Here is a 22,751-nt window from a genome sequence, read left to right as displayed (position 1 = left end):
AAAGCTATCCACTGCCAGATTTGATTGATCAGTGCTTTCTTCAGATACACAGTGCCATCTTGTGGAGGATAGGCATTTTTGTTTGTTTGTTTTAATAATTAACAGTACACTCCATCTGTAGTGTAAATTATAGGCAGAGTAGTCAAGTCTGTTATAGGTAAATACAGAGTGGTTATAAAGTCATTAGGCCACTTTGTGAACCACTTTTTTTTCATATTATCACATATTGTATACAACCATGAAACTCACAGGTTCACACGCCCCTTCACCTTTAAATAGTTTGGAAATTATGTTGTTTGTTCCTTGCTCCCCATAGAACCACATTTACTAATCGTTTTAAGCATACTATATCACTGCACAATATCCAAAGACTCAGATCTTTCATTTACTAAATATGTATTATAATTGCTGATTTTACAGAAATAATTTTTATTTAGTTCACTTCTCTTAATATATACAGTATGCCATTGAAGGAATTAAACATACAAATTCAAAACATATTTTACATTTATTTTTACCCTATTTGACATAATCAACAAACTGGCAGTTATTTCAGAAAGCAGTCATTAGCTAAGGCCATAATGTACCTGGTATTCATATGTATAATGGAATTCCGCATCGACCATCTGAATGTAGCATTTCTTGTCTTGCTTCATATAGAATCGCAGCTGCTTCTTCCAAGCCCAGTCCTCCTTACTGCTCACCTCTGCTTCTTGAAGCTGCTTCACAATATCAATATTATGGATGATGTCAAGGATAAGGGCTTTTAATTTTAGCTGCAAAACACTAACATCTGCAAAAACAAGCCAGTAATTCAAAATTATTAAAACAGCTGTAACATTTATTACAGTAATGACACAAATTAATGAATTTCTAAAAACACACCAGTTTGCCCTGAATCCTCATTTCTGGTATCCACACCAGTATAATGGTCCAGTTTAGCCATCAAATCCACCTCCAGTTGCTGAAGCTTATGAACCTGAATAGCATTTTCAACATCTTCTGTAAACTGGATCTGTTCAGCTAAGCACAGAATCTAAAGACAAATCAAAGAAGTACAGTTCTTGAGTATTCATGGCTGTGAAAGTTGTTGCAAGAATCGAATACACAGTTAAACATTGGATCGTAACTAACAGTATCCTAGCTAATTGCCTACACAAAAAAGCCACAAGAAAAAATGAAAAGAAAATGTCGCTGGCTCAGTGATTGTGAATCTCTTTGAGAAACTGCTATATGTGAAAGGCACTACTATATCTGAAATTCCCTTCCTTCCTTCAGACATTTATCTGTGCTTATTTTATGACAAGATGTGACAAAAAAAAACAAGCGGTTTGCTCAGGTGGTAGAATGGCAGTATATGTATCACCACGGTGTTGTATAAATGTATCTGTCAAGGAAAACATCTGATGGAACAGTAAGCATCAACCTTGTGGAAGTGATTTAGAATAGGGTGTAAAAATGATGTTTTCACCACCTGGCACTATTTATCACAGAAAAAAATTGGAAGAGAAAATAGCCTTTGAGCACAATTGGCAGGGCGGTTGTGGTTTTTTTTTTTTTGTTTGTTTTTCAGATTTTTGACATTAAATATGTATAACTGATATGGATGTAGGTAAACATTGCTGCCGGGAAAGACCAAAGCTCATGTTTCACATGTCAATAGAAATCCACAGCTGGCACAGCTTGTTTTTTCTTTGTTAAAATAGCTTTTCAAAAAACAGTATTTTCATTTATGTTCTGAAAGATTATATGGATTATATTATATTTAGGAACAAACAAACACAATTATAAGCAAACACATTTAATTGAAGCCTGGTACCTGGGATGGAAAGCGCGAAGGATCAATGCCTGATCTTCTCCCAGCAGTAACACAATCAAACAGCAGTTGTTTCAGTGTTTCTTTCATCTCAGAAGCTAAATCGCTCAGCCAGACCTAACAGACACAATGTGAATTTCACAGCAATTATTCAAAAGGAAAAATAAAATATACATTTGAAATGTATCTGAATAGTTTTTTCTCTCACCTCAACATCATTTGAAATGTGAATCTTATTTTTCAAAGACACAACTTCACCCTCTAGAGATTTCATAGCAGTAATATGCTGAAATTCTTCATCAAAATCCACAGTGTTGATACCTGTCCATAAGCAAAAACCAGAAATCTCATTATATTTTATTAAATTAAAAACTAAATTTGAATATAGTGCTGTTACTATGTTTTCAATAAAATACTGCAACATTAAATATACAGGGCTACAACATTTCTGTATATCAAATATTGATTATGTAATAATTCATCCTCACACAATGCATTTGCTACTGTATGAACAGTACATATTTGACATGCATATTTATGACAACTAATAAGCAAAATTCTGAAACACTAACAGTTGGCTCAAGTTTAAACTCTAAACTAAGAATCCAAGTACTGTATATACATTTTTTCAATGCTTTGGGAATTTCAAATTTTCTGAACTTTTGTGCAAAAATATTAAAGCATGTGACTAAACAATATTGAAAATCTCTTAGAAATCTAAACCAACACAATCAAATAAATAAATTAGTATAAAGCCTATGAAACATGAGACAATTCTGGACAACTTTATCTGGAAAGGTTCAAGCAACTACAGCAATTGTTGATCACACTTCAGCAATTTTGTACATGTCAAGAGAAAAATCATTAATTTTTAATGTAATGTAAAAATGGCTTGAAAATGTTGCTTTTTACAAGCTGAAAGTTGCTGGTGTCTCATGGGCCTAAGACCCTGAAATTCAGTTTTTAAACCTTAAATAAGGTGAATTAAAACTCTAAAATTACAATACATATCATGGTATTTTTTTCTCTGAGATCATAATGATAATAAATCATACCTGCAAAAAGTTTCTTTAGGTGAGATTGAATGACAGTAGGGTTGGTGGCTTGTCCAAGGATCTCCAACAAGTCATCATCTCCAATGAAATAAAACCGTGGGAAAGCAGAACGTTTCTCCTGTTAAAGATTAAACATTAAATCTTTTGATCCATTTATGCTCTGAAAAACTTATGGTACCAAGTTATTAAAATGTAGCCAAATGCAGTAGGCCTACTTGCTGCTACACTTTTGTACTGCTAAAACTTTTATTTTTATTTTTTAAATACCTCCAAAAATTCATTCAAAGATTTCTGGCACCGTTGAAGTTGATCCAGTATAGTGATAAGAGAATGCCTGATTCCTGCTCTTGCATTAAGTGATGTAACTCTGCTGTCCCTGTGCACATCTGCCATTATAGCTCTACATTACAAATGGAAAAAAGAATATGTTATTCCATTATTTTTTTAAAAGATAAAATAAGTTAATTAAAAAAAATAAGTTAATTTAAAAAAAATATATATATATAGTAATTCGTTTGTAGATATTGTAAGATCCATGCTGAAATGGCATCAATAGGCTTGGTAGGCGTGGTGGCTGGTGAGTGATTTAGATGTATAAACAAACAACACCTTTATGGGAAGCAATTTCAGCCATATGCCATTTTATTGTGAATCCCAGTGCAGTATTAATAAAAAAAATTTAAAAAAATGTAATCATTATTTCATGCATATGAACCTTTCAGGATTTTTACATTCCTTCATTTGAACGTATTATTATTTTTTAATGCTTAATGTTATAACTTTTGCTTTTCATCATGAATCAGCAGGGTGAGCTTGGTACTGTTTGGCATTTATATTAAGAAAACCTTAACTGGTAGAAAAAAAATACCTGAAATCCTCATCCACTCTCTTGAAGCGTGCCTGCTCCCTAGGCAGTGCTCCACGACCAAAAATGGGTTCCAAATACACCCACTTCCTCTGTATCTGGTTCAAATTGTGCAGGTATTCATCCAGTTCAGCCAGCTTTGTCTCCCATATGTATACTTTGTCCTCAAAGCCTTTGTAATACGGGGAGTCTTTCAGTGACTGAAGAAGACAGCGATTATCCCCGACCTGGTTTACAATATCCTTCCAGTCCTTGATCAGTTTTATAATTTTGTTCTGGCTGTCCTCATAGTCAGTTAGGGTGAAAACAGCACCAACTCCCCACAGGTCGAGTTCACGTAGAGCTTCTCGAATGGTGACTTCAGCCTGCGCTCGGCTATTCAGGTCCTGCAAGAATTCATAAAAGTATGTGATTTTAAAACCTAAACACCTATGGGAACATGGTATTAAACACTGATAATCATGTTCCAGTTGAAAAATGAATTTTCTCAATTTATATGTAGTAGCCATTTAGAGATAACTTAGGTCAATGGTTTTTAACCTTTTTTTAAAACTGCACCCCTTCTGTCTGGAGGTTTCAGATCAAGTAATCCTTTACAATTTTCACTCTACCGAATGGTACCACAGTTGCAATAAAAGTTTGAATAATCTGATTAACGTATGGTTTTATACTTCTAAAAAATGCAGAGATTGCGTTTCACTAATTAGTATTCAATTATAGGACAAGTTGAAAACTGCAAAGTTCACGAGCAACACAGAGCGCTCTAAGCAGAATCACTAGACGCCTACATCAGCCACCCTAATATTAGAGTGAAGATCAGCTCAGTGGAAATCTCGCATTCGTACAGGTGGGTGATCATTTTGAAACTATACTATACTAAACTCTGAGATGTTAAACAAAAATTGAATATTTATGCACAGTGGTTTAGAGGTAATATATAATACCGTTAAAAAATGAATTCAAGATCGTTATTTTCTTTCACTTCCATTTTTGCATTTCTTAGTCGTCCTGCCCTATGAACCTTAGAAATACCCCCAGGGGTACACATACTCCCACTTGAAAACCCCTGACCTAGGTCAATAAGGTTCTGACAAGAATTCTTTACTTGTCATAAAACTGTGCTATTTATATATTATAATAGCATAACAAATAGCATACTTTGAGTTCTGTAGCCTTTGCAACAATTGTATCTGCCACTCGGAGCAGGTCCCCAAACACAAGCTTCTCCAGAGTGGTGCCTCTGGGGAGCCCCACGATACGGAAGAGGTCCAGCCAGTGATCCTGAGAAAGATGCTCTCCCCGGACATACTTCAACACAGGAACCACCATCTGCAATAAGATGTACAAGAAATGTTTTAGCAAATGTAATGGGTATAAACTTGCAGATTAGATACAATGTATCAACATAATTACGTTTTTTTTTTTAGCATTTCCTCAGAAAATGTATAATTGTCTTTAAAAATTAGAAATAAGCAATAATTGATTCCAAAATAGTTCACCTCTGTATTACATATAGTCTTCAAAGGGTAACATACTGGTATGCACAATAATACCCTACGTACCTATCCCAATATTGTTTATTTTATTATCTGACGTTTATTCTTCATAAGTTCTACACAAAAACCTTACAAATCCTTGACAGATCCTTACTTTGTATTTGTCAATCTCATCCTGCAGTTTTACAGTCATCGTTGTGTGTTCCTCTTGTTTTCTTAGTCTCTCATGCCACATGAAAAGGAACTCTTCAAAGAGGTAGGTCTTGCTCCTGCAGAAGTAACAGTTACATACAAAGTTTTAGTAGCCCTTATCTTGTTATAAAGCTCATGCTGTAAAGTTCATAATTACACAAACTTCTCCAGAGTGGTGCCAGTGATCCTGAGAAAGATGTTGTCCCTGGACAACCACCATCTGTGCCTTCTCTATATCACTATTGCATGGAAATATGATAAGGATTGCAAAAGCAGCTTTACAAATGGACTGTATATTGAACAGACCTAAAAGTGATCCAGTCTTCCTTTGTCATCTCCAGAAATCCTTCCTGGAATTCTTCATACAGAGACCAGGTCACTGAAAAGTCCTCAATGTCTCTGAGAATGCTGTCAGCTAGGGCAAAGTCAGGCTGTTCCAATTCAAAATGATGACAGTCTTCACTAAAAGTACACAGAAATATGTGTTTAAAGTTTTAACAATGTGAATGAGGTGTGTCTAAATAAAAATCTAAAATGAACAATAGTTGTATCTGTTCAAATACACACATTAGCTTTTTCCTTGTGTTTTCAAGTTCCCCAAACTCAGCCTTCTTCTCCTTTATGGTCTGGACACACTTTTGAAGGGCCTCCAAGTTACCAGTTTCAATGATGTCATCATTAGGCTTTAATTGATCCCAACGGGCTTTAAACTTTTCCAGTTCTTGTTCGTACATCTTTATACGAGATTCAACATTTGACTTCATCAACTCAACCTGTGAGCATGGGGAGAAAATACATAAAAGTAGGAGTAATAACTAACCAATGTATCCACAACTACAAATTGCCTTCCTGTGCCATAGGTATTATGATTCCACCTGACCCCACATTCAGATTTCAGCAGCACAGGCACAGACGAGACAACTCAATACAAATGTAATAGAACATGAATATGGATTTAAAAAAAAGAAGACTCATATTTTAAAATCTTACGTGAATGGTACTTTGATAATAACATTGTCTGATTATGCATTTCTCATACCTGCTCTTTGATCATAAGCTGATGACTCTCCATCATTAATTCAAATTTATCCCATCTGGCTCTGAGAGCACTGATAGCTTCAAGACCTCCACCTGCCACTGACCGCAGGAGACGGTTTTTATCTTCAGCCTCTTGAAACAAAGGTAAAATCTGGAAACAAATGCATAGTTTAAATTAAAAAAAAAGTTCCAAATTCAACCAACAAAATAGGTAGGATATGTAGGGCTGTCTTTTAAAATTATACTTTACAAATAAAAACTGTATTGCCCAAAAGAAAGGCTAGGGCATAGTCACTATTTAAAGGTGGGGGTCTTTATTCTTAATCTGATGGCATTATTTATATAATATTAAAAAAGAACAGACAACGAATTTGACTGGAGTTATTAGATCATTTGCAAGAAGGCATCCAGCCTGTTAGCAATCACACAACCTCTTCCAAGCCAACACCTACCTGGGGCCATTTTGGAACGAGAAAAATGAATGAAAAAAGAAAAAAAAAAAAGAGAAAAATCAGATTTTCACTGCTGTAATTTGAAAGCATACGTAGGTCATGCAATTTATGAAAAGACCAAAGACTTGAGAAATTGGAACATGGCATTTTATGGGGTTACCAGCTACGCTGTATTGATGACCAAAAACATGTCGACTGCTCTCAAATCCCTTTTAGTCTACCATAGGTCTTGGCACAGTACTACGAAATTTCTTACTTCAGGCTTCTTAGTTTGCAGCTCTCCATGCTTGGCATTGGCCTCTCCAATTTCATCTACTGTTTGCGGTCTGGTTGACAAGGTTTCCATTGCTTCTGTGACAAAGGTGTCAATGTCTTGTATATTGGCTAAAGTAAAACAAAATAATGAATTCATTAATAAGGTAGGTATGTTTCAGAATACTCTACTTTATTTTCAAAACACTGCAAGCTCAAGGAGCCTTCCTTCTTCTAGGGACAAATGATTCAATATAACTATATTCTTCATGAATTACACATATTTGGGATTTTGAGTTCTGAATTCAATTACTGTGTCAATGTATTTTACCTTGAATAGATTTCCTCAAAGACAGGAGAAGAGCATCAAACAGCCTCTGAATTAAGTCATCAATCACAGCTTTCACAGGATTGCAGTTAATTGTTATACAATCCACCTTCGCTGTGCTGAAAATTGAAAAACAAGCAGATACAATAAGTTAAACAACAGACAGAAAACATAGCTAAATTAGGTTAATCCCTTATGGGAACTTAAAAGCAAATCACAATTACTTTGAAAATAGATGCTGGTATAAACCTATGTAACACTTTAGAGTAGGATAAATCTCTACAGATGCTCTTCCATTCCAATGATTTTCAATAATTGCATCAGCTGTTTTCATCCAACACTACATACACCACATTAGAAAGCCTTTCAGACAAGATGAGTGGGTAAGATAATTTGATTTTTCATTAGTTCAGCAAAGTAATTGCATTACTTTAAGCAAAAACAGTCCCAAAATGCTGTATGTGTGCAGAGAATGTGTATTTGTATTTCTCTTAAGACACTAGCTAAAAGGCCATTAGCACAATTTGCTCAGAGAATAAAAATGCACCCAATAAAATCAGAAATAAACAACAGTCATTCAATGTAATGGCTAGTGAGTAGTTTGCAGCTATTTTATATTAATTTCCAAATTGTAGGTCTTTTATTCTTTCAGACAAAAATAACACTAATAATAATTTGGAGTAAATACCTTTGAGAATCTAGCCACTGTGTACAAAGTATAAATCCCATTTCAAATGAATAATCTATTTATTATTATTATTGATACAATTGTCTTCTATTTCACATTCCTGCTTAGAGACAGCCTTACCTCGGCAATCGTTCTGACTCTTTCCCTCTGGTTTTCAAAGCCTTAAAATTCCTTTCCCAGTCATGGACATTGTGAAGATGCTTCTCCACTAATGCGTCAATATCCACTTGTCCAAAGACAACCCATTCCTAGTGAGAAGAGGGTAAAGATGATTCCAGTCTCAAAGTTGTAGGGGGCTATTTATATATTGCAATCTGGTAGTGGGATACTTTTATCTACTATTTTGAACTTTATATTAAAGCAAATTTTATGAGGTTAATGGTTAAATATTGCATACCTTAAATGTATCCAGAACTGCTGCCAGCCTCTTGAACAGATTTTCTGCTTTACTGAAAATAGTGACAAAGCCATTTGCATTTCTGTCAATCATGACGGTGAAAATCAGTGGTTCTCCCTGTTCACTCACTCCCTTGAACTGATTGGGAATGGAGATAAACCTCTTCATTTCTCTGAAGTATTTAGCACGGACTTCTTCAAACGGAGGCTTAAACTGCAGCCTTCCCTGTCTGTAACATTTCAGAAAAAGAAAAAGAAAAAAAAGTGAAGTTATAAAGTTGTACCAAAGGCTTAAACTATACAAATATACAGATAATATACAATATATAAAAATAAATTACTTACTTAAAGGTTAAGTCAATGTTTATTTCCGGTAGATTCTCATTTAGTGCCTCTAAACCCACTTGATATTGATGCTCTAATGCTTTGTATAGCTGATGGTTCCAATGCTGCCTCCATGCTTTCATGTCACCTGAGCGAAAACCCTAATCACAAATAAACTTTAAATAAAACATAACTTGACACAAGTGCAAAGGCTGTAAGGAATAATAAAAAAAAACAAAGCAGCATGAAACTAGTAAGAAATTTAGTGGGAAAAATTAGTATTTTTTATTATAGCAATTATAGTTCTGAGTAGTTTTTTATTGCTCGTAATATTTAATCCTATTAAAACACATGGCTTTGTGTTTTGTATAATCAGTACAGTGTATGGAAAATAAATTTAAGTTTAAACCTAGATTAAACAGCTGAATTCAAAGAATAAGTTAGAACAGTGCAATTCGGACAGTTATTCTGCCGTTAGATTGACAATGTGCTTTGCATTTAGACAGCTACAGACAGACAGGTATTTCCTTATATACCAGGATTCTGAGACTCTCAATTACTTGTGCTAATGAATGCCCTAATCAAGTTTCATTAAAACTGGAAAAGCAATTCTCTAGATAAATGTAAAATGTGACAAATCAAAATAAAATCTAAAAACTTAAAAACGGGAAAAGGTAAATCCACTTAGTATTATGGCTACCTCTTGCAATGTTTGTTACATTTGACAGTCACTATCTTTTAAAACAAATGGTCCAATATGAAACCCTACCTGCGACTCTAGACTCGCAAAACCAGTCCTCAGCTCTTGAAGACCATCTTTCCACCGTTGCTGTTGTCGAAGTAAATCAACACTCATCATTGTTACTACCTGTAAAATAATTCATATGATTCACTTAAAATAAAATGACTGACTAGTGTAGATATTTTATGATAACGATAGAAATAGGAACAAGGGTGCAAACTGTATTAATTAAATAAGTTTATTTTCACAAATACCTTTTCACTGAAGTCTGTATGCCACTTCCTCAGTTTTCTGTTCTCAGTAGAAAGACGTTCAGCTGCAGTTTGTAGTGTTTTAATATAACCCTCCAGTTCTTTGGGATTATCCCAGGTAATTTGCACCTTTCCTCCAGATTCCTTGGAGACAGCTTTTGGATTCTGCACACAGTGAGACCACAGCATTAAATCTTAAATACAGCCTCTCCTGGGGAAAGGGTTTTATGGGTATGTATTGCTGCATTTTAATATCAGAATTAACATGTAAAACATGTCAAATTAAAATGGAAATCATTTGACTGCTGTAAAAGCCTTTCTTAAATGTCTTCAAGAAAGATGTAAAATCAAAACATTTGTCATTGTCTTTTAGTAGTGCTACACATAGTATTAAATGATTTGGTTTAATAAACCAATACACTGCTGGGATAAGCCACAGCTGTAGGGAATAACCGCCGTGGCATAACCACGGATACAGTAGGAGTTAGATGTAATCCACAGGGATTTCCCAGCGTCATAATATGCAGATGTTGCTTATCCCAGCACGGTATAGGTTGATCACATCACCACAAAGGCTGACTGCTCTGCCTCGCAGGAGTAATGCTAAAAACACGCAAATGTCCCTTTAAATACATACTGCTAATAGTGTTGCTTGTGAAAGAAAAGTCCTTACTGTAGTTGCAGTTTAAATTTCAGTTACTTCCTTCATTGTATAAATAGAATAGAACAGACAATTGAGCTGAGTTCATCAAAACCTTTGGAAATGTTGTACTGTGAAATTACATTTCAGTGTCAGTCTGGCACTGGGCACTATTATCAGTACCTAAAGATACAGAACTTGAATCCTTTGTATCATACACAAACTATAGATTTTTGTTTTATTTTCTTACCTTTATGATTTTTTCAAAAGCCAAGGCATAATTCAACATCATTGGTCTCTGACTTGGAATCATCTGCTGATCAATTGTATTGTAAAAATGGGCAACCTACAAACAGATAAAAGAAATATTTCAAAACAGAGAGTTGATTATGTTTTGGATATCATCTGCGATAACTAGCTTAAATGTAGTGCACATTGGTTTATCAAGTTATACTTCACTCCTACTTGCCTGTTTAAGAATAATTGCTTGTCTGTAAAATTTATCTGCTGAATTGGATGCCTGTTGGATTTTAGCAGGAATAGCAAATCCCAATGCAGAGAGTTGCCTCACTTCTCTCAGAAGCATCACCAAGCGGTCTGAATATTGGATTTTTAACTTCCCATCTATGTGATCCAACTCCATAACACGACTGCTGGCTTGCAGGCTATTGGAATGAACAAAATGATACAATGTTTTAGATTACATTGATCACATTGTTAAAGTTGTTGAATCAGTGGCAAATAATCGTATCAAAATAAGGCAGAACTGTTCTAGTTATTATTGTATAATATGCATTTGATATAACAAAATATTTAGATTTAAATCAGTAAAATATAATGCATATGATGCATTAACAGTAAATCAAATACCCTTTTACATGCACGCACTTTCTTTAAGGTTTTAAAAATATATATATATATATATATATATATTAAAACATAAGTATTATAAGATTTTAGCAATAAGCGTACATTTAAATTAGCTAAAATAATTTGCATAGAAAAAAGGGGCCACTTCCTGGCAATGTCTTAACATGTGGGCTTAGATATTCTCAAAGTTTGCACCACAAAATAGAGTAAAATAACTGTAAATGTGTCCCCTGCTATAGAAAATAAAAGTATATTTTAGTTTTTAGTTATTACTGTGATCAAAAGTTGGTGGGGACATGATCACCTGATGCCAGATTTGGGATCTGACAGCCCTGACTGAATGTCTCTGGACCAGTCATCAAACTGATCCTGTTCGTAAGCCCTTAGCTGCTCCTGCAGGTCATCTGAAACCTTTACAAATGAGCGGAATAATGACAGATCTGCAAGCAGGGCTCCAGCTATTTTAACTGAATCATCCACCTAAGTAAATAAAAATGAGAAAAAGGAGAGAACAAACTGTTAGAAAACTGGTATGTATGAAATATCACTGTGTACTCTTCGTCTTGTTTAGAGTCACTATATCATCTCCTGTTTCGTTCATCACATCCTGGTGACTGTTTAAAGCATCCTACTGGCCTCAACAGAGCTCTCCAACATTTTTTCTCTCTAAGTTCAGCTAGTATACCAATGTTAGTGTATCTGGATTCTCTTAAAAATTGTAAAGCACACATACAACACTTGGCCACTGGATGCCGCTAAAGTAAAAGAAATAAAAACTTCCATAAAACCAAAGCAAAAATTAACTTTTACAGGTGAAGAGATGTGAATAATGTTTTTTGTATTATTTTAGCAAACTCTATAAAGCACTACCCAACTAATTATTTATCATTTTAACTGCATTACCTTTAGTACCAGTTGTCGTACCCAAACAATGTTATTGACAACTTCAGGGAGATTTCTGCCTGCTAGTGGTCCAGATTTTTCTCCCGGGACACCATGACATCGATTTTCAAAGTCTGTACGAATACCTGTACGAATTTTCAAAAGAAGGATTTATTCATAAATGAAATTAAAAAAGTTCTGGGAAAGGTGAATAAAACCTGATCTCACCCACAGCTTAACTCTTACCTTTGGCATAGTCTAGAAGTCTTGCCAGTAATAATTCCCTTTCAGAAAGCAGATCCTTACTAATGCTTGGTCGTTTGATAAGTTCCTTATACTTTTGAAAGGCTTGAAGTAGCTAAAACAATAACAGACAAAAAAAAGCTAATATTTATTGAAGGAACATAAACAATACATAAAAACATAATACATATATCATGTAAAAACCCTGTAACTGTTTTTAAACCCAACACATATTAAAATGAATACTCCACAAACTCCTTTAGGTATCTAATATGTACTGCAGCTCAGATACTTGGTGAATAGTACTGTAGATACAATATCATAGATGGAATCGTATTCACAGCTTAAAACATTAATCTATTTGATATTGACCTGATGGGGGTTGTCCTGGACTTCAAGAATGCAGGCTTTCAACTTGCTTGCAATTTTCATCTCAGCAGGTGCAATGGCCCGTTCATACTGTGATACTGCAGCTTTCCACAAGGGCTGTAAGTTTGAAATAGTAAAGTTAGTTTTAATAATATTTTAAATGATACAAAATATATATATATAATATATGTATAAAGTTGATTTCAAGCCTAGCTCACCTCTGTGTAGGGGTTATAGTGCAGCGGATTAAGACCAGCAAATGGTTCAAACACAAGTGCCACTGAAAGTGCTTGTTGGTTACCTTGTGGCAAAAGACGAATAAGCTTTTCATGCACAGTGCGAACTGTCAGAACCTGCAGTTATAAAAAAAAAAAGTACAATAAATGAATATGATACCGATAATCAGAAGTGTTACTTATTGATGACTTTATTACTAGTAACTTTGTGATCTATTTCATACAGGCAACAAATTTGGCACTACTGGGTTTTAAACCATGGACTGGTTGTACCTTACTGGTGATATAAAAGCACATCTATTTTATAGGGTATTTCTCATTTTAAAAAGATATAAATTACACGTTGTGTGCCTTCTTGAAATAAGGAATCCAAATTACTCAAGCAAGATTAGGCAAGTTACAGATAACTGAAGATAACTTATATATTTAACAGTTTCAATGACGATCTAAATTTCTCTTTTACAGAACCTCTTCCAGGCGTTTAGTCAAGTTCTCCAGACGTTCTGGGGAATATTTGTTGTTCTGCCACTGATGGGGTGTATAGCGTCGCCACAGCTGTCCAGTCAGATAGTCACAGGCTCCCACCCATTGCTCACAGACAGAAATGCCAGCCCGGAGTTTCTCTTTTACAGTGTGAAATGGGTCTTCCCAGAGCTTCACTGGACCCAGCTTCTTCTGAACATACCTCCCCAGGGCAGAACCTTAAAAAAGCATATTGAACACATATATTAAACACCACGGCACTTGGTACACATTAAACTTGTGTTGAATGCATTTGGTAATAAACCAGAGCTTTATGAATATGGTTCTAGATTCATCTTAAGTACAATGATTTTATACCAAGTGAATAACTTGCGTGTAGGGTGCACTATTGCACAAGTGATGTCATATAATGTAGTTTGTTATTAACATAATTACTGCCTCCATTTTATTTTGCTATAAATTTTCACTGATGTTTACATGTTAATTTAGCATATATAAATATTATAAATGCAACACTATAAATCAACTGCTGCATCTTGTTACCTCTGCTCTAAGTTACATGGTATGATTGCAGCTACAACATTGGAGAGTGTTTGAACTACAACACAGGAAGTAATTAGTTAACAGGAAGTAGCAGCACCTGCATGTTTAATACTTGAATAGGCAAAAAAAGAACCAAAAGATTTTCAACCACAGACACAAAGGGGGAAGTTATAAATGTCAACAGTGAAAATTTAAGAAATGTATTTAAAACTTTGGACAGCACTCCTGTAATTAAGTGACTCTCCCTGACTATTCCAGTCAAGGTCCTTAATTATTTAAGTGATGCTAAGGAAAATAAATAACGAAGGTATTGCTTGGAACAGGTTTTTAGGCTAGAATGGTCAGGGGAAAAAACACATGTTAGAGACCAATCCTTTCAACATTACTTGCAATGCCGTACCTATCACATCCATTAAATGCTGCATGCGTGTCTCTGGGTAAGGATCATGCTCAGTTTGTCTCCACACATCATCTAATGCGTCTCGTGTGGTGTCAACCAACTCCACAGCATCAGCCAAGGATAGGCTCTCCAAACTGTGGTAATCCTAGTAACAAGATAAAGAAAATACCTTTTCAATTAGGATTATTAAACTATTCCATCAACACTTTCCAGTGTTCAGCTGATCAACTGATTTAAAATATTAAATAATACTGAGCCTAATCATATTTAAAACCAAATAGTACATAACAGGTAGAAGAAAAGTCTTTGCCATTGACAATTACTTAGAAGTCAAACCTTAGCCTGAAACCTCTGTAAAACCATCATCAACAATACAATCTTCTACAATATAAGTATGCAGTTTATCCTAAAGACATACCAAAAGAATATCTGCCCTACCAAACACCTACCTTTACTATTGGTTCAAAAAGACTGTTAAAATGGGCAGCTCTCTCCTTGATGCTGGACCTGCCTGCAACTTGTGCAAGTTCTGCCCAAAACTGAAATTCATCACATGGTGTTAAAATCCCTGCAACACCAGAAAAGAAATGCAATGAAGTAGTTTTCTTTAATTGGTAATGGTGTAAGACAAAGGTAGGACAGACCAGGGAAACTGTGTCTTTAACATTACTTTTATTTTGTTTTGTTTTTTGTAATAGTATTAGATGGAAACATTCTCATGTTTAACATAAATAGAGAGAGAGAGTTTAAAGCATACAGACATGCATTTAGTTAAAGAAAACATTATTCTGGATCAATGTATCCACAGCCTTACACAATCTCAACTTTTTTAGATTTCCATACCCAAAATATCATCTTCTTTGCCAAATTTCTTTCCAGTAAAATTTAGGTCGGATCGCCTTACAACAGAGCCCAGTCCTGCTTCAAGTTCACTCAAGAGGTTTTGAAGTTTTGGGTCAAAATTCTTGCTCCATTTTTCATCCTTTAAAAAAGGTGTAGTAAAATTGGTTATAATATAATGCAAACTTCTAGAAATGTTAAAAACACTCAATAATATCTCCTATTAAAAACTGTCAAGTAAAAAACATAGGCATTGATGAAGGCCCAATCAGGCAATCTTATTGGTCCACAAGAGCTGGAATGACCCTGTATGTTTTTACATCTTAATAGTAAAACACTAAGACAAGTTAGCATGCATATTTTTATATGCAGAATTAACATTTTGAAGAAAAAAAATTCAGAATGTAGCACCCACCTTTAAAAGTATTGGTGCAAACACCTGATGCACAGCCTGATATAGTGTGTTAATGGGGGAATCCAACATTGAGGACACCAGAACATTACTGTGAAGATTGTCTTCAGTTATAACATCTGGTCGCAGCTTGAAGAACACCAGCACTTTGTCCTTTGAGTCACTTGAATCAACCTATTAATAAGCACAATATGAATATTTAATATTTTTGTGTAGACTCTCTGCTTATAACTTCCACTTGGTTTCCAAATCCTAACACCCTGAGGTAACATCAGATGGTACATACTAGATAACAAAAGTCCCACAGGGTCCATTCACAAACATGCACACAGTCTGCCTTAGAGTAGAAGTGGCACATAACTGCCATTTTTTATTAGAAACCTAGACCTTAAAAAAAGAAAATACCCAAGCATTTGTAAATAATATATAACTAGAGGACACATTAAACTATGAATCATTGTTCACATACTGGGTAAAGAAATATGTATTTTATTTTCCAGTCATTTGGACTTTATCCACTTTGAATATCTAAATGCAGATCACAAACATTTAAAAAAAACATGATATATGCCTATACCGGTATTTGACAGAGATCGAATGATTGTTGGTGTTAGATCTCCCTCTCCTACCCTGGACTAAATGGCATGACAATTTATTCCTTGGGTTAGGTGGAAGTCGGCCATCTAGAAAAGGGGCGGAGCTACGGTAGCCAAACTCAATGACCCGGACGGGAAACGGCGTGGCATCCACGGATTGGAGGAGCGGATGCGCTCGTTAACCTAGGGGTCATGAGGAGGGTATAAAAGGGGTCGTAGTGCAAGTAATCTGTTCCTTTGTAAATGGTTAGATCGACCTAAAAGGAGACCCTGTGATTCCGGAAATCGTGAGTGTTGTGTTCTATTTGTCCGTGTTAGTAAAACTATTTGTTGTTGTAGACTACAACTAACACGATCCAGAACTGTAGCGAAAGCCAGCACTGTCACCCCACCACCACTCTTCCATCCTAGATTATATATATATATATATATATATATATTTTTGCACTGCTTTGTCGCTCCTACACTTTTAAATGTTTTAGGAATAACCCTGCTTATACATAAAGAATTTGCACACCGGTAAACTCCAATACCCAAAGGATTTATGAAAAAAGCCTTGAAATTACGAATCATCAACTAGTGTAGTTAGGTTAAGCAGTGATGATCACCCAACCTTGGCAAGATGAGTGACAAATGAATTTAACGGAAGAAAGGCTGTCTGTGACATTCAAACCTGAGTGGGTAGATGAACTTGAAAGAGCCCCTTAGGGACACTGCTTTAGATAAAAGCAAACCATGGAAGTGGAAGTCACTGGCAATCAAGTGGCATGCCACAAGTTGACACTAAATAAATTGTGTTATCTAAAAGTATATGACAAGTGGAATCTCTCAGCCATTCAATTTAATAGGGATGGGGATTCCAAATCCTGTTATCCTTCATTAACATGACAGGGTACAGTTCCAATATACAAGTCACAAAGATTCCCATTCACAGCACAGCATACCCAATTGCTGAACAACTGACTCAGACTCGGAGCAGGTGCAGTACATAACTGACTTGTATTAAAATACAGGATGTTAAAATAGAAACTACAAAGCAATAGCTACTGTATATTTAGAGCAGTGTGAGATTTGAGGGGGGGAGGTGGGGATTTCCCTGGCTTTGCACTTTCAATTTTCATCCCCAGAAGGGGTAATAGATTTTGCACTTGCAATGTCTTTCTTCTGGAAAATGTAATTTATACAAATAATATTGATATCCAAATGCATTTACAGTAGGCTTTCTCTCGTGCAGCACACTGCCTCACTGGTTCTCAGCGTCTCAATGGACTGTTTTCTAGCTGCCACATATGATTGTTTCTCTAAACACTTTCGAGCATGCAGACACCAGGAACCAGTGGACACACGGACAACACTTTTTTTTTTTTTAATATAAAATTTAGAGTGATCAGTTATTCTTTTTTTTATTTTCACCCAGTTTGGAATGTCCAATTATGTTTTTTCTCCTCACTGCATTGAGTCCCCACACAGCACAGATGTTCTGAGGGCATGCAAGTGTCCTCCGATCTCACAAACCTAAAGCCAAAATTGCTTTTACACAGAGCAATCCAGAGCAGAGGTGGGCGGGCTACTGATCCAGAACAACAGAGACTAGCCCTGCCTCTTATCCACTCTGAATGTGCTTGGTGTCTGGCCAGTTGGGTTCACTGTTGCACGATGAGGAGAAGCAATCCCTGCCGGTTTCCCATCTCCCACCCCAGGAATGTCACAGCCAATGTGACGCCCCCCCCTTGGTGTCCCCAGCAAAGTTCGGCCTCTTGCACAGGCTGGATGTGAACTGGCACCATCCAATCTGTGTGACTCATCCTGCGCTCCCAGTGTCAGCGTGTTAACTGGATGAGCCACTCTGGGACCCTATAACACTGTTTTTAAGGGGCGTAATAAAGTCAGAAAAATTAAGAGAAGCAACCAGAAATCAATAGTAGATTATTTTTTAAAACAATTAGAAAATAAGTCATTTGTATGGGTTACACTGTGTTTGAAATGTGTGTCTACACGTTTAAATTGTTTGAATTTCCATAGGTTTGGATTTTGACAGTTAGGGTTCCTGCATATTGATTGGGGGTTAACCTTTATGTAGGGGATACAGGAAGTGAAAATGAGAAATGTGAGTGAGACTTGAAACAAGATTAAACTGCTGTACTATCCCTTTTGCTTTGTACACCACCTACCGTGTACTCTCCCAGCAAAGCCTTTGAACCCACTTCTTGTATCAACAATTAATACATAAGCCTTACACAATCTTCTCAAAGCCAAACGGAACATAAAATATCACAGAGCGGGTCAAACTGTCTTGTACTGCAAGTGTTTTTGGTTGATTATAAGCATATATTGTTATTGCCTTTTAGTTATCAATAACAATGAAAAAAGTTTTAAACGACAACAACTGCATTTGCATGGTGGGAGAGGTTGGCACGAGTGATGTATTGACATGATGTACCTTTACTATAGGCTTGCCTACTGTTTTGTAGTTTGTGTATTTTCTCGCGCCGCCCACCTCCACTGGAAATTTGACAAATTGAACCCTGATCTAGAGCAGTGGTTCTCACTCCTGGTCCTCAAGGATCCCTGTGTCCCTGTGTCTTCTGGTTTTCATGCCAACTGAGCTCTCAGTTACTTAACTAAACCCTTAATTGAACTAATAATTAGCTTACTTAGGCCTTTTTAATTGTTTTCTGCTCTTAAACAGTTGGAGATTTCAGCTTAACTATAAAATGTTATAAGTAACTTGAAATCTGCAACTTTTTAGGAGTTGAGAACAATTTAAAAGGCCTAATTAAGCTACTTGTTAGTAAAATTAAGGGTTTAGTTAAGAAATTGAGAGCTCAGCTGGAATGAAAACCAGAAGACACAGGGGTCCCCGAGGACCAGGATTGAGAACCACTGATCTAAGGACACATCAAGTCCACTTGGAGACAACTGTCTACCTTGCAACTATAAAAACCTCAACTCTGTCTCCAATTTGATCGAGTCAGACCGTTACAGTATCTCCTTGTACTCGTCATATGGTTTTATTATAAAAATAGATTAATGAGAGTTAAATAAACCACGGACCATAAATTGTCAAACGTTAGAGTTCAATAGTCAGAAAAAAATAAATCACTCTACCTTGTTAGACATGACAAGGTTCTTCCCAGACTTAAGAATCGAGAGCACAAATTCATTGCCATCATCTAAAAAACAGTTAAGTTCCTTGCTGTCACTCAGTGGAGATATGAGAGGATCTGATGGCTGGAGTCCAAAATAGTTTTCTGTTGTCGTGAGGATGAAATTTTTCCTTGTATCAGTCAAGCCAGTCGTCATCTTTCTTATCTTTAAGACAATAAAGAAAATTGTTACTTTTAGATTTTTTCCTGGATCCCTTAGATGTGCAGTCGAGGGTTTCATATTCAAGATACAACTTCTGTAGTAGTTCTGTATCTTTTATTAATGTGGAACTGCTGGAGGGCAATCAATTGCACAGTAAATATTAAAACTGTTTCTGCGAGTTGTATCTCAAACTACACTTGTAGGTATCTATTGGAGTTTTTAGTTTGAATAAGCATTTATTTGTATCTATTAGGTTTTTATTTATTTATTTTACGCACATCATTTTATTTCAGTCATTTATTTGTTTTATGTGTAAGTTTTGTTTTAAAGTAGTTAACAACATAATTCCAAATATCTCAGCAATTTTGCACATCTATTAGCTACACAGGCCCTATGTCTCAAATGTGCAGTTTTAATAGAAACAGGTTATAGCTCTTATAGACTTTTGTAATTCCTTATTCTCATCTATATTAATCAAGTTCTGAAGGTAAACTAAACCTAATAATTAGCAAGAGTTACAGGTGGCCATGTGGCCAGTGCTTAAAGCATGTCCAAGCCACTAACAGTGTAGTTCTTAAAGTTGTAATAAAAGAATGAAACAGTAGGTTTCACTATCGGTCTGAATATTACTTGGTACTGCCATGACCATTTTTTGTAATCTTAACCACTGAAAGGAATATAGACTAATAGCCTGGGATATATTTTAAATCTTACATGCCAACTAATGACTGGCGCCTAAATCAAATGAAAGTGTATGGCACTATCATCGCTATACTTTAACATGGCTATGACATGCCACCATTTTGATTTAGTTCAAGCATGGACAAATGGTCTACACTTCAGTTCAACGAATCTAAAATTCTGTTCCGCTATTGTATGTCTGTTCATTCATGTTGCCAAGATAATTTTTATAGCTAAAGGCAGCTAGATACATTTTAAACGTGCATGTTCTTTCAAATCTTTCTCATTATATTTTTTATTTATTTATTTTTTTTAAAGTCAATTTACTCTTACTAGGCCTACTTGGCTAAAGTTAAGAACACAGAAAAGTCGAATGCTAAATAAATACTAAAAACGTATGGATTTTGGGGGGGGATTATTATTATTATTATTATTATTATTATTATTATTATTATTAATTTCTTAGCAGATGCCCTTATCCAGGGCGACTTATAATTGTTAGAAGATATCACATTATTTTTACATACATTTACCCATTTATACAGTTGGGTTTTTACTGGAGCAATCTAGGTAAAGTACCTTGCTCAAGGGTACAGTAGCAGTGTCCCCCACCTGGGAATGAACCCACAACCCTCCCGTCAAGAGTCCAATTTAAATCATAATATAATCAGTTTTAATTGCTTGATTAATTAAATTAGATCAGCGGTGTAGTACCCCTTAAACGCATCATGCATTCAGGAACAGCAATGATAAACTTACCTAACAGTCACTGCGTACTCAGACCAAACGGAAATTGAGTCTACATCTATCTTGTGTAGTGGATGAATGAAATGAATAAAAATTATACAGCTCTGCACGGCAAAAAGCGTTAGTTTAGTAATTGCATTTAGGATATACTGTCTGAAAACCTGCCTTGCTTTTCTGTTGACAAACAGAGAAGCTTTCGTTGTTACCAGTGTAACGGCTCTTAGCCCCAGTATTCATTGTTCCAATTGCGTTTTTTTCACAGCGTACCAACGTTGGATGCTTGGGGACTTACGTAAGAAATGTTTCGTAGCTGATGGCACGGAATACGCTTCGAAGGTGCCAATATTATGTCAGTCAAATTGGACAAGTCTACAGGGGATGCTCAAACATTTTTATTAATATTAACAAATAATTTAATGTATAGTTATGTATCAAGTAAAATTAAGGACTCCTTTTTTCAGGCATTATGTAAGACTCCTCGGAGTAGCTTTTGATGTGCCGCACAGCAGTGGAAGGGCTGCAGAACGCAGACTCGCACAGGGTAGTGCTGCGTACGCAACTTGTAATAGACGTCATCATTATTGCTGCAGCCCGATCACATGGGTGCGTTCACGGAGATCATTCTGCGCAGATTCTCTGCAGAATCTGACCAGTTTAGCTAATGATCTTCTAAGAATGATCTCCGTGAACCACCCATTGGCTAAATTGATCAGATTCTGCACAGAATCTGCGCAGAATGATCTCTGTGAACGCACCCATGATAAAGGTGATGAATTTAGGTACTAAAACTAAGTTTATTTCATAGCCAGGGTGCGATTTGATGGGGGGTTTCCCTGGCTCTGTCTGCACTCAGTTGTCATCCCAGGGGAGGGGATACATTTACCCACCCGGTAAAAGATTTTGAATTAACAATGATTTCTTCGGGAAATGTTTAACATATTTAAATGATAAATGTATGCTGCATCATTTTTACCAAAGGGACTTAAAAAAGAAATCTCGGTTTTAGCACCCGAAGGTAACATCAGTAGCACATTGTATTAACATAATTTGTTTTAAAAAAAATAAAATAAAAAAAAGCAATAGAGTTTAGTTTCACTGGAGCCGGATCATAAAGTTCGGCTGTCTCAAGTCCAAGTTCGGATTCCACTCACTCGTCATTGTCATCCAACAGTACGCACCGTAGCAAGGCAAATTGACCAATGAAAATCAACTACGGCAACGTCATTCAGTTGCTGTATTTCAAACTGTTTTATTTTTATTGTCATCGGAAGTGTGTACTGTACTAAAGAAAAAAGAAATCTAGACAGGCCACTAAAAATCCATAGTAGATTTTTTAAACAGTCCCAGAGACTTGAACTTTTACCCGCCAAATTACCCGCTGAGCAGAGTGGCCAAGATTAACAACAATTAACTCCTGCAGATTAAGATGTTAAAATACGTATGTTGTATTATGTTCCATTTATTGTTGTTAGACTTTGTGCAGTTATCAATGAGGTTATCTGCACAGTAGAATTAGTGAAAACCACACGCTGTGCTCTTCATGCGGCTGACACATCTAATTTATAAAGGTAAGAATGCTTCATGTCTATTTTTACAGTCATCATG

The 22,751-nt window shown here is 35.8% G+C and overlaps 1 protein-coding gene across 4 annotated transcripts in view; it reads right to left on the bottom strand.

The window, feature by feature from the left end:
- Nucleotides 1–21,418, bottom strand: part of LOC117406115 (cytoplasmic dynein 2 heavy chain 1-like) — a 157,543-nt gene extending 136,125 nt beyond the window's left edge. For all 4 annotated transcript variants that reach the window (XM_059028505.1, XM_059028507.1, XM_059028506.1 and 1 more), the window contains exons 1-33: nt 21,159–21,418; nt 19,518–19,721; nt 15,817–15,987; nt 15,405–15,543; nt 15,011–15,129; nt 14,562–14,706; nt 13,604–13,836; nt 13,118–13,252; nt 12,903–13,016; nt 12,534–12,645; nt 12,309–12,433; nt 11,710–11,885; nt 11,005–11,200; nt 10,786–10,881; nt 9,899–10,060; nt 9,672–9,770; nt 8,924–9,063; nt 8,580–8,808; nt 8,303–8,430; nt 7,498–7,613; nt 7,171–7,298; nt 6,464–6,613; nt 5,992–6,197; nt 5,731–5,886; nt 5,387–5,501; nt 4,895–5,065; nt 3,740–4,122; nt 3,139–3,271; nt 2,872–2,989; nt 2,025–2,137; nt 1,820–1,933; nt 886–1,036; nt 588–793 (exon numbers count right to left, since the gene is read on the bottom strand). In XM_059028505.1, the coding sequence (XP_058884488.1) occupies nt 588–793; nt 886–1,036; nt 1,820–1,933; nt 2,025–2,137; nt 2,872–2,989; nt 3,139–3,271; nt 3,740–4,122; nt 4,895–5,065; nt 5,387–5,501; nt 5,731–5,886; nt 5,992–6,197; nt 6,464–6,613; nt 7,171–7,298; nt 7,498–7,613; nt 8,303–8,430; nt 8,580–8,808; nt 8,924–9,063; nt 9,672–9,770; nt 9,899–10,060; nt 10,786–10,881; nt 11,005–11,200; nt 11,710–11,885; nt 12,309–12,433; nt 12,534–12,645; nt 12,903–13,016; nt 13,118–13,252; nt 13,604–13,836; nt 14,562–14,706; nt 15,011–15,129; nt 15,405–15,543; nt 15,817–15,987; nt 19,518–19,712 (4,974 nt within the window). In that variant the 5' untranslated portion in view covers nt 19,713–19,721; nt 21,159–21,418. The remainder of the gene's footprint in view (nt 1–587; nt 794–885; nt 1,037–1,819; nt 1,934–2,024; nt 2,138–2,871; nt 2,990–3,138; nt 3,272–3,739; nt 4,123–4,894; nt 5,066–5,386; nt 5,502–5,730; nt 5,887–5,991; nt 6,198–6,463; nt 6,614–7,170; nt 7,299–7,497; nt 7,614–8,302; nt 8,431–8,579; nt 8,809–8,923; nt 9,064–9,671; nt 9,771–9,898; nt 10,061–10,785; nt 10,882–11,004; nt 11,201–11,709; nt 11,886–12,308; nt 12,434–12,533; nt 12,646–12,902; nt 13,017–13,117; nt 13,253–13,603; nt 13,837–14,561; nt 14,707–15,010; nt 15,130–15,404; nt 15,544–15,816; nt 15,988–19,517; nt 19,722–21,158) is intronic.
- Nucleotides 21,419–22,751: the final 1,333 nt, after the last annotated feature.

The sequence above is a fragment of the Acipenser ruthenus genome, chromosome 8 (assembly GCF_902713425.1).
Source record: "Acipenser ruthenus chromosome 8, fAciRut3.2 maternal haplotype, whole genome shotgun sequence".
Taxonomy (NCBI): domain Eukaryota; kingdom Metazoa; phylum Chordata; class Actinopteri; order Acipenseriformes; family Acipenseridae; genus Acipenser; species Acipenser ruthenus.
Note: the sequence above shows the minus strand (reverse complement) of the source record. Positions and strands in the feature narration are given on the sequence as shown.